Source organism: Phoenix dactylifera, chromosome 1, assembly GCF_009389715.1.
Source record: "Phoenix dactylifera cultivar Barhee BC4 chromosome 1, palm_55x_up_171113_PBpolish2nd_filt_p, whole genome shotgun sequence".
NCBI classification, from domain to species: Eukaryota; Viridiplantae; Streptophyta; class Magnoliopsida; order Arecales; family Arecaceae; genus Phoenix; species Phoenix dactylifera.
The window spans coordinates 28072637-28083828 of NC_052392.1; the positions used below are offsets into that span (position 1 = coordinate 28072637).

The following is an 11192-nucleotide window of genomic DNA, read 5'->3' on the forward strand; positions in this document are numbered from 1 at the left end:
TCTTTCCGTCAAGTTGGTAACCTAGAACCTGCCGGTTGACGCGACCGTTGAACGGTCCACCGGACCGCCGATGCTTAAGAACCCATACTTATGAAGCGAGTGGGGTTTAAGGCGGAGCCCCTTAAGTCCGTCCACGCGTCCGGCCCTCCCCGACTTATAACCCGCATTTCCATGCTCCCCCCAATTTCTCACCTCCAAGATTCCATTTAAACACAAACCCGATCCGTTTCTCGGCGAAAAAATAGAAATAGAAAGCGGAAAAAAGAAAAGAGAGAGAGTGAGATAGGAGGCGGGGCCGATCGGTTCGGATCCCGGATCCGTGCGATTGGCGGAGCGATCTCGGCCGGACCGGAAGGAATGGAGGCCGGAACGGACAGCCGGCGGCGGCGGAGGAGCGGCGGCGACGGCGGCAAGATGTCGAGGGCGAAGGCAGCGGCGGCGGAGGACGGGAAGACTGGGTGCGGCCGCCACCACCACCGGCGGGGGCACCGGCCGCGGCTGGTGAGGTACGATGAGCTTCCGGAATACCTCAAGGACAACGAGTTTATCCTGGACCACTACCGCGCCGAGTGGCCCGTCTGGGACGCCCTCCTCAGCGCCTTCGCCTGGCACAACGAGACCCTCAACGTCTGGACGTAAGAAGCACTTCCCGTCCGATTTTGGGGGTTGGGATTGGGTGATCTTGAGATCTGGGCCATCGAACACATATCATACGGTTGGTGATTTTTTTCTTTTTTTCGTTTAAATTTTGGGGCAGGCATTTGGGAGGGTTCTTGCTTTTCCTGGGGCTGACGGTAGCGGGGTCGATGGACGCCATCGAGGAGGTTCGCGATGCCGTGGTGCCCGGTCTCTCTAGGTTCGCCACCAGTTCTCTCTCTCTTTTTTTTTTGAACTTTTAAAATAAAAATTATTATATCGTAATTTTTTGTAATTACATACATATATTTCTCTAATTTTGCAGTTTTATGGTTCGATCGATGAACGCCACGTTTGGGGGAAAGGCTTCATGGGAGTTTTTCTCGGTAAGAAAATTAAATTATAAATTTTTATGAAAATTAAATATTTAAAAAATTATTAATAATTCATGAATGTACCTTCCTGGTGTCCTTGTCTATTCCTGGACACGGACAATTTGTTCATAAGAGGAGACGTAGACGGCTTAATATTATATTTATCCATGTATGCAATGTAAACCGGTGAAATTATTATACAAGGTCCCTCTGTAATAAAAAATTAAATCCCGGTCCCGGTCAACTAAATATGGATGATTATTGCCTTTTGGATTAGTTCCATCGTTTTCAATTGAGCCACGAAATAGTAGTAAAACAACTATCGCTAGTGAGGGTTAATTTTTTATTAGAAAATATTTTGCGACTTATTTTGCGTGCTAATCTAAATAATTATTGGGATCAGCATGCAAATACATGAAAGTTAGGGGTTTATATGTAATTATAGTGTTTTTATACAGCTTTCTGTTGCTTGGGAATATATTCATGACTATCTCATCTGTCCAATTTTTATGTTCTTTGTATCTTTTTTGGCAGTATTTCTCTTCTGACACCCAACTTGATAGCGAAAGTTTAGACTTCCAGTGGATGGCCCCAAAAGGAACCCTAGGGCTGAAGTAAGGGGAAATTTAGCTATTTATCTAATTGTATCAGGGCCATTTTTCGTAGGATTTAAGCATTTAGACTCTTTCCTCCAAAAAATAAAAAATAAAAAAATCATCTAGACTCTGAGGGTAGCTGTTCATGTTTGTCGTGACGCAAGGTAGAGGCCAAAAGGTCCCATTTTGTGTCTGCGATAGCTTACCAGCGTCTTGGACACGTGGATGGTTATGATTGGATGGAACAGCTTTCTTGTAGTGTGTACAAAAGGTAGCAAGCGCATGTGAAGGCATTTGGGACCATGGTGCTTTTTCCCAACGTTTACGATCCATTAAATCCAAAAAGCGATGGTCCCACCACAGATTAAAGCTAAGGACTTTTGTAACAAAAGGAAGATGAGCCTTAAGCAAAACTGGCGTTCCGTGTAGTGGTAAAATGTTGATACTTGTCTACCACAGTCTCGTTATATTGCTCTTTAATTAACTTGTCTGTTGCGTATATTTTTCTTTTAGACCGGAATTATACTTCATGGCATTACTCTGAAATAAAGTTTATATTTGAAGCAATCTCGTGAATTGCTTCAATCTTTTTATGGCTGATATAGCTCACAATGGTTGCGAGTCAAGGGCAGCCACTGGTATTTAGCCAAACAGTTCTGAACCGAGAATGAGATAACCACAAAAAGAAGCAAAAGAAAGCAATGCTTTAGCAGAGAAAAAAAGTGTTATAAAGGAAGAAAAATAATCATAGTTTAGAGACCTGGAATAAAGTGTAATGCTTTTAGGGCATATTTGTAGTTTTTAAAACCAAAAAAGTGCTTTTTTAGAAACATAAGCTTTTGGTGATAATGTGTGAAAAGTGTTTTTAGAAAAAGAAAAATTTTAAAAAAATATTTTAAGAAGGAGCGAATAAAATCTAGCTTTCTTTTTTCATTTGTGACAAAAAAATTTTAAAATAAGGATCCAAGCTTGAGAGGCCAGTCGTCCAATCACTGCCATCCATATGTAGCACAATAACCGTGATTAAATAGGTCTCATCTATATACTATCCCATTTATTGGTGTGGGACCATCTAATCATTGTCGTTGCACCCATCATTGATGGTTGTGATGGTAGTTTGCTTGTGGACAAGGAGCCTAACTCCAAGCACATCCTTAGGTAAATATAATAATAAAAATTGAAGAGGATTTCCCTCGAAGTATGGGTTGGATGATCTTTTCTTGCGGCTCCTTTTTTTTCTTTTCTTTTTTTCCTCTTCGGAGTAGCAAGGGATCTTCTCGCGGAAAACACATTCAGTACATAGATTGTGCAACAGCTGTTTTTTTTTTTTTATTTTTTTTTATTTTTTTTAAAGAACACTTCTACAACTAGCTTTTTTTTTTTTTTTTTTTTTTTTTTAAAGAACACTTCTACAACTAGCTTTTGACAAACAAATGCATTGCAATTGATGTATTCTCCTTTTACCTGTTGGTAATCCTTAAATCATTATTGTCATGATTGTTGTCCAAGAATATGATGCAAGAGTAGTAAGCATTTGCATCATAATCTCGAGCAACAGAAGCATTTAAAGGAGGAACTCTCAATGATTCATAAATTTCTAAGTATTATTTGCAACGTATCAAACGCCTGCTGTCTTCAGAGAGCACCATATATGAACTTCTAATAACTTCACCATGCTCATCCTGGTGCTTCTTTTCTTCAGGAGCCTCTCATGGTGCAGTCCCTCGGGTCGAATTTGACGTCCGGCGATCGAGCTGTGCCGAGATGGCCGAGGCTAGTATTCATGCTGGGCTCCATGAGCTGCCTTGCCTTCAGTGCAGTCTCCCACCTCCTCGCGTGCCACTCGCGCCGCTTCAACCTCTTCTTCTGGCGGCTCGATTACACCGGCATCTCCATTATGATCATCTCCTCCTTCGTCCCTCCCATCTACTACGCCTTCTTCTGCAACCCCCTCGCCCGCCTCGTCTACCTCACCACCATCACTGCCCTCGGCCTCTCTGCCATCGTCGCCCTCCTCGCCCCGGCCCTCTCTTCCCCTCGCTTCCGCCCGCTCCGCGCCTCCCTCTTCCTCGCCATGGGCCTCTCCGGCGTGGTTCCGGCGCTCCATGCACTGTGGATCCACTGGGAGCACCGCGAGTGCCATGTGGCGCTGGGTTTGGAGGTGGTGATGGGCCTGGCCTACGGCATTGGGGCAGGCGTCTATGTCAGCCGGGTGCCGGAGAGGTGGCGCCCCGGGGCGTTCGACATCGTCGGCCACAGCCATCAGATATTCCATGTGCTCGTGCTCGTCGGAGCGCTCACCCACCACGCTGCCACCACCGTGATCCTCGACTGGCGGGACCAATCAGGCGGAGCCTGCGCCGCATCATCCCGTGGCCTTGGTCTTGCCTTCTGATACGGCTTGGTTTGGTCTGTGTTTGTCAGTAGGAGGCTGCATGCTTTGTTTTGGAGTAGAGAAGGCTGAAGAGAGGGGTGGTGAGTTTGTCATCAGCGGCATACGGTGGAAGAATTTGTGGAACAAAGCTGCTAACAGTAGCTGAGAGGGGTAAGGGAGAAACAAAGCTACGAGCATGAAGTTATTCTGCTCTTGTATTGATTTCAATGTGTGCTAGGCTAAGACCAATACCTGGGGCAGTTGGTATATTGCACACTTTGTTGTTGTGCTCCCCCCCCCATTCATCTATGGAACATTTCACCAAGAGCACTCTGAAGCTCTCAACCCCTTAATATTCATAGCTGCTATTTACTGACACTTTTTCCTTTTTTTCATGAGGAAGCAATGCATAGGGGTGGAGTATGGAGTGTTTCTTATTCCAAAGAATGCATATGACACTGAAAGTAAGGTTGTTCATCCTTAGAGAAAACTGAGAAAAGAAAGTGAGAGAAGCATTGAATAGTTGTATGGTTTTGAGTTCATTCCTGATGTCCTAAGCAATGAAAAGCATGGTTGCTTGGGAGAGTGCCTGCATGCCGATCCGCGAGGGAGGATTTTATAGAGACTCCAAACTGCATTCCTACAGGTACCTCAATATCTATTTATATTTCAACCAGATTGATGGTACCTGGTCTTTAGAATCCAGCGAATACTCCTTGTATATCTTGACAACTCTGCCATTAACGGCCTCCATAATTGGGCATGCTTCTTTGCAATGTGGCGTAGATATTGCTAGTTATGAATCCTTGGTTAAATCATTATTTGCAAGAATTTTGATCGGTTATTTCAATTTCAAAAATAAACCACGCAATAGCACGTATCCTGTAGGATAGTGATTACGGGTGTCGGTCCACAGGGATTGGAGACAAGTTATTTTTCCTAATTAAATGATTACTTCAAAGGGGATAAGCTAGAGTAAATGATAAAAACTAAGAATTAATATGGGTGTAGTAGTATGAATTATCTATGGAGAGAGGTGTTTAGGGCTAGAATCCACCGATGGATTCGTAAGTGTGATGCTTTCAATGACTTAGATGCGTGTATGATCTGATTGCTCTTAACTACAAGTTAGGGCAATCATACAAAAAAGCTGAAATCTAACTCACAGTATGAGTCATCTAAGCCTGGCACAAACCATCTTTTCTAAGGATAGGCATGGTCTGTCCTATTTAGCATGATTCATCTGATGATTAATTTTTCAAAGATAAGTCCGATAGTTGCATAGCAATCTTTTCCAAACCACAGGTATTGGATTCAATTTCGATAAACTAGATTAATTCATGCAAAGACTTTCTACAAGATAAACATCTTACATAAATTAAACAAGACATTTTAAGATCATAATTTCATTGAGTATGCAACTGTCTTACAATGCTAAAAATCAAAGAAATGCAACACAAATACTCATCCATGGCTTCATCAAATCCCTAAACCGAGGCTTAGCTGCTCATGGTGGCCGGAAGTCCTCCCATCTTCATCTCCATCTCGGCTTTCTTCTTTTCACTGAAACAGGGGGTCTCCCCTGTTTTTCTTTTGAATCGATCCGAGCTCCTCTCCCCCTTGCCACCGAACGATGGCCTCCTTTTATAGGTCCCCAGCAAGCGTGGAGAGGGCGGAGGGCGTCAATCCGTGGCTGGATTTCGGGCGGAAGATTGGCACGCGGATGCTGTGATTCCGGGACGAGATTTGCAGATGCTGGTGGCTGGTGTGGTCGTTGGATGCTGCTGGAACGGGCTGATGTGGAAAATGGCTGGCTGCGGGATCGACGGAGGAACGGTCGCAGGCGGAACACCCGGGGACGACGACGATGCCACAGGTGCTTGAATGCGGAAAATGCCTGGCTGGATGCATCGCAGGAGAAAGGGGAACGTGCGGAGAATCTGGCTATGGCTGCTGGGATTGGATCCGGATGAAAACGGAGGCGCTGGATGCGGTTGGGACGTCGGGATCACGGAGGAGAAGACGCCGCACGCGGTTGATGGCGGAGGACCCGGGGACGACGACGATGTTGGGGCGTTCGGCTGGGACGAGCTCCTTTGATCGCGCGGGGGAGGATTGCATCGCGGGAGAGGAGGAAGAGGCGCCGCGGGATCCACGGGAAGACGCCGTGGTTGTGAGCGAGGCGAGATCACGGGAAGGTTTGGCAGCGGGAGAAGAAGATAAACAGTGGAATCTATTTATTTATTTATTTATTTATTTATGTTTTTATTTATTTATATTTTTTGTATATATTTTTTTGTGCACTGTTCATATGAACAGTGTTTTTATGGGACACTGTTCATATCAACAGTGAATACATTGCTTCTTCCCGAAATTATCATTATTTTTATTTTTATTTTTATTTTTATTTTTATTATAAATTTTATATGAAGGCACGCAAGGAATTGACTTTAGATTTGAGGTGGATCATGATTGTTGATTTGCTTGAACTTGTTCTTGAGCCCAATGACATTTAATTCTTACTAAACCGCTTCAGATTGAACTCAACCAGACCAGACTGTGACTTAATAAAAGGGTTAATCAAACCTTTGCCCCATACATAATTAATTATAACTTTCGGTCGAATCAGGACCAAAACCCATTTAATTATAACCTTAGCTTGATTACAACTCCATCAGGTTACCAAATCGGGTCAACACAATCTTCTCCTTATATATTTTCATGAAAGATTATAACCAGGAGAGAGACAAGTTTAGAGTCTGTTTTGAGAAAGAATTATTTACCTCTTACCATATTTTAAATTCATTTCAATGTTTATTTAATTTTATGGTAAAATATATATTTATCAGCTTAAAAATATTGATAAGTGCTATGGAAAGATAACTAAATTATAGATTATTAAGCACTTATCACACCCCCAAACCTATGTTTTGCTAGTCCTCGAGCAAAATGAAATTAAAGAAAAGCTCTAACTCACTTTCGCAGGCATCGCGATTGCATTTACCATATGCAACAAAGCTTTAAACCCCTAGGTTACCCTAGTGGACGAGTTATAGTCTCGTGAGGGTTTCCAGTGAAGATACCCACACACTTCAATATCATTTATTGTTATGATTAATTTGTTGTTGTTGTTGTTGTTTTTTTTTTTAATTTATTTTTTTTTATTTGATTGATGAAACTTCAAATTCCAAGTGCATCCTAGCTAGAAATTTTTTTTTTTAATTAAAATCTAATTTAAGATACATAAATGATAAGAATTTCAAAGCACACACGGTTTTATTTACTAAGTCAGCCCAAATTCTAGATTAGTATGCAATCTAAGTTAAAGTCATTAAGTTTCCGTTTAGGGAGTTGTAAGACTTATTTATACTGGAGTGCTCGGTGAAATCTGGACCGTACACAAGCTAAGGGTTCGGATCTCCAAAATATTGTTAATACTAGTAGTTTCCAAGGATTGGTCGAAAAGACCTACTCACTGATTCAAAATCATCTTATCTGCAGGATTTCGAGAGTTGTGGATGTTTACTTTAGTACCTCACGGGCTTTATCTGTAATATTCCAGTTTACTCGAATTTTTACAACGACGGCTTTCACACTATTGTCTTTTCGATCAATACAACATTTTTTTCTTTTTTTTTCTTTTTTTTTCAAGAAAGATATATAAATTGTGCACTTTTACTCTTGTGGTGATTTCTCCGTGTAACGAGCAATCAGTCGACAACTCTCACACCAGTTGGCATAAGGTGTCGGGCATCAAGACTCCCCTACGGACTTATGCTCGGAGTCCTCATCACAAGCCCACTTGATCTTTGACAATAGGTAGCCCTTTTCGATGTTTCTGACTAAATCCATTTTTATTGATGTTTTTTTTTTTTGGATTAGATAAGTATGATTCATCAGGGTCCAAGGTTGCTACCATACTCTCAACATAATGTCGAGCCTAGACCTTAGAAGAGTCGGCCAGTGTAGTGAAATTCCAAAGTATTAATTAGCTTACAACTCCCTAAGAGAGACTTAATAAAAAGAACTTAAATTTGTATAACTTCCGACTAGTCATTGGGCTTTTTAGATTTTATATACCTTGTGTGTTTATCATTCTCACATTAATGTATAGAAATTAGGTTTTTTTTTTGTTTTTTTTAAAAAAACAAAAACTTTTTTTTATTATTATTTTTATTTTTTATTATTATTTATTATTTTATAAAAATGAAAATGAACATATTTTTCTTTTTTCTTTTTTTTTTTTGGATGAAAATCAAGATGAATACCCCAAACCTAAACCTGACATTGTGAAGTGAAAACGAATGCAAGAGATGCAAACAAAACCAAAAATTCTTAAAAATACTCAAAAATATCCCCAAACCTAAACCTAACATTGTCCTCAATGTTAAAGAAATCTAAGAGAATTGGGTTGCCTCCCAACAAGCGCTAAGTTTATTGTCTTCAGCCAGACACAGTCAGGTAGTTTTTGCATCTTCTTTTATGGGTTCATCTATTTTGTCTATCATAAAACACTCAACTTTCCTCGCGGGTTGGTCGTCTGCATTGAACACATTTAATTTTACCTTCATATTCCCAAATGATATGTTCATTACCCCTGTTCTACAATTGATGCATGCATTGGCTGTTGCTAAAAAGGGCCGCCCAAGGATCACGGGGATTTGTTTATTAGGATTGGGCTCATATTCCATATCAAGGACAATGAAATCTACTGAAAAATAAAATTTGTCTACCTTGACAAGAACATCTTCAATTATCCCACGTGGTGTTTTTACAGATCGATCAGCCAATTGAAGGGATACCGAGGTTGGTTTTAACTCACCTAAACCAAGTTTCTCATAAACTGAATAAGGTAAAAGGTTGACACTTGCCCCTAGATCTAAGAGTGCTCGATCAATGAAATTATTTCCTAAGACACAGGAGATCGTGGGAGCACCAGGATCTTTGAATTTTGGAGGGGTGTTGTGTTGGAGAATAGAACTCACTTGCTCAGTTAGGAAGACCTTTTTAGGCACATGTGTCCTAGATTTTCGCTTTTGTGTACAAAGGTCTTTGAGAAATTTGGCATAGGAGGGAACTTGTCTGATGGCATCAAGAAGTAGGAGGTTGATTTTAACTTGTTTGAAGACCTCCATCATCTCTTCTAATGAAGTTCCCTTTTTGCCAAATGGAGAGGGTGAAGTAAGAGCTTCAGGAAATGGGGCCTTTGGGATGTGAGTTTTGGCATAAGATGGACTAGCCGAAGAAGAAGAAGAAGGTTTTAGATTTTCATTTGACACATTTCTATCCTCTTCTTCACCTTCCTTATTGTTGTCCTCCCCAATCTTATTATCTATTATACGTCCACTCCTTAGGGTAGTCAAAGCATTGGCTTGTTCATGATGAATTGCATTTAATTGATTTTCTTGAGCTATGTATTGTCCCCTAGGATTACTTAGTGGTTGGCTTGGAAGCTTTCCTTCCTCTCGTTTGTTTAGTGCATTAGCTAGTTGACCCATTTGGGATTCTAGCTTGGCGATTGATTGCGTATGAGAGTGCACTAATTGTGTAATGGTTTCCAAACCTTGAAGGGCGTTCAACACTTTCTCCTCAAAGGCTGTGTTTCTTTGGGGTGGAGGAGGAGTGTGTTGAAATTGAGTCGAGGGACGGTAGGGATGAATATTTTGTGGGGTTTGAAAATTCTGAGGGTTTGGAAAGTTTTGGAAATAAGGTTGGGCAGTATTCGAAGCTTGCTGCTTCCAAGAAAAGTTTGGATGATTTCGCCATCCCGGGTTATATGTATTGGAAAATGGGTCATTACCCGGTCTGGGTTGTGTTTGAGCAGCATTGATGTGTTCTTGCACGAGTTCGGGGAATTGGGGCGCTGAGGGGCACTCATGAATAGGGTGGGATGGGCTAGAACAAATAGTACACACTTGTGCTTGGAAAAAGTTCATGTAATGCCCACCTATCATCAGTTGGTCAATCTTATGGGACAATGCATCTACCTTGCTAGACAGGTCCATAGAATGACTTATTTCACAAATGGTCCCTTTTCTTTGAGAACTCGGGGGTGCTTGACGAGAACATGAAGCATGGTGGAGGGAGTTTTCATTAAGATTTTCAAATAATTTCCATGCTTCATGCTCATTTTGAAGCATAAAAGTGCCCCCGCATGCAGCATCGATCATCTGACGGTTTCGTTCTGTCAATCCGTCATAAAAACATTGCACTAGTTGCCACTTAGGTATTTGATGATGAGGGCATTTACGGATTAGGTCCCTAAATCTCTCCCAAGTTTCATGAAATTCTTCTCCCTCAGTTTGGGAGAAGCTTGTAATGGCACGTCTAAACTGGTTCGTTCTTCCTATGGGAAAGTATTTTTTAAGGAATTCTTGTTGCATTTGACCCCAGGAATGAATCGAATTGGCCTCTAAAGAATTCAGCCATTGCTTAGCTCTATCTTTAAGGGAGAAGGGGAATAATCTAAGTTTTAACGCATCATCAGTAAAATTTTGAATCTTGACAGTGGTGCAAATCTCAAGGAATTCATCTAGGTGTTTGTATGGGTCTTCGTTGGTGAGCCCATAAAAAGATGGAAGCATTTGGATCACACTAGGCTTTATTTCATATTGTACAGCTGCTACCTCAGGTAATCGAATGCAAGATGGGGAAGTGTAAATAGTGGGAGTAAAATATTCCCTCAGGAGTTTGGGTTGTTCTTCAGCCATCTTAAGAGGTGGGGATGATCCTAATGTTTTGATCTTAGCTCGAATGTTCCTAAGGGTTCGTTCTATTTCAGGGTCAATAGGTAATAGGTTTTGTACTCTAGAACGACTACCGTGCATACACTAGTACTCGATCAATCAAGCATGCAATAAAAGAGAAAAGCATATCAATCCTAGTCTTTGTCCTAAAATCACTAGACAGCTCCTAACTGGTTTGAAGAGGGCACCTAAGCCTCCAATCCGGTCTAATGAACCGAGTTGACCAGGTAAGCTCCCAGGTAAGTGGAGGGGTCACGATGCGTTCGCAAAGGTCCCACTTAAAACCCACTTGCCTCGAACAGATGAACTGTCTCCCTTATAGGGACAAAGCTTGCCTAGACATCAACTAAGCCACAGAGCGAAATTGGTGCAACTTTCGGTGATCTTCGTCCTATTGAGCTCGAATGTCCCTAGGGGCCAACGTCTAATTGATTTTAATTAAAGATGACACTATGTGAGATTGAGT

At 41.5% G+C, this 11192-nt stretch overlaps 1 protein-coding gene and 1 non-coding gene across 2 annotated transcripts; both read left to right on the forward strand.

Moving 5' to 3' along the window:
• The first annotated feature begins 201 nt into the window (after positions 1-201).
• LOC120112216 (heptahelical transmembrane protein ADIPOR2-like) lies at positions 202-4375 on the forward strand. The gene is made up of 4 exons (XM_039131078.1): positions 202-635; positions 758-856; positions 962-1022; positions 3309-4375. Exons 1-4 carry the CDS (start codon positions 358-360, stop codon positions 3999-4001), a joined length of 1131 nt encoding a protein of 376 aa, XP_038987006.1. The 5' UTR covers positions 202-357; the 3' UTR covers positions 4002-4375.
• A 5833-nt stretch (positions 4376-10208) lies between these two features.
• On the forward strand, positions 10209-10314 carry LOC120104280. The gene has a single exon (XR_005506741.1). It is a non-coding gene; the product is annotated as a small nucleolar RNA R71 (small nucleolar RNA).
• The last annotated feature ends 878 nt before the right edge of the window (positions 10315-11192 follow it).

Bases quoted from the DNA above. Each gene is read 5' to 3' on its own strand.
- LOC120112216 (XM_039131078.1), top strand. From the start codon at position 358: ATGGAGGCCGGAACGGACAGCCGGCGGCGGCGGAGGAGCGGCGGCGAC. The intron at 636-757 runs GTAAGAAGCACT...ATTTTGGGGCAG, and splicing joins GAGACCCTCAACGTCTGGAC to GCATTTGGGAGGGTTCTTGC. The intron at 857-961 runs GTTCGCCACCAG...CTAATTTTGCAG, and splicing joins GTGGTGCCCGGTCTCTCTAG to TTTTATGGTTCGATCGATGA.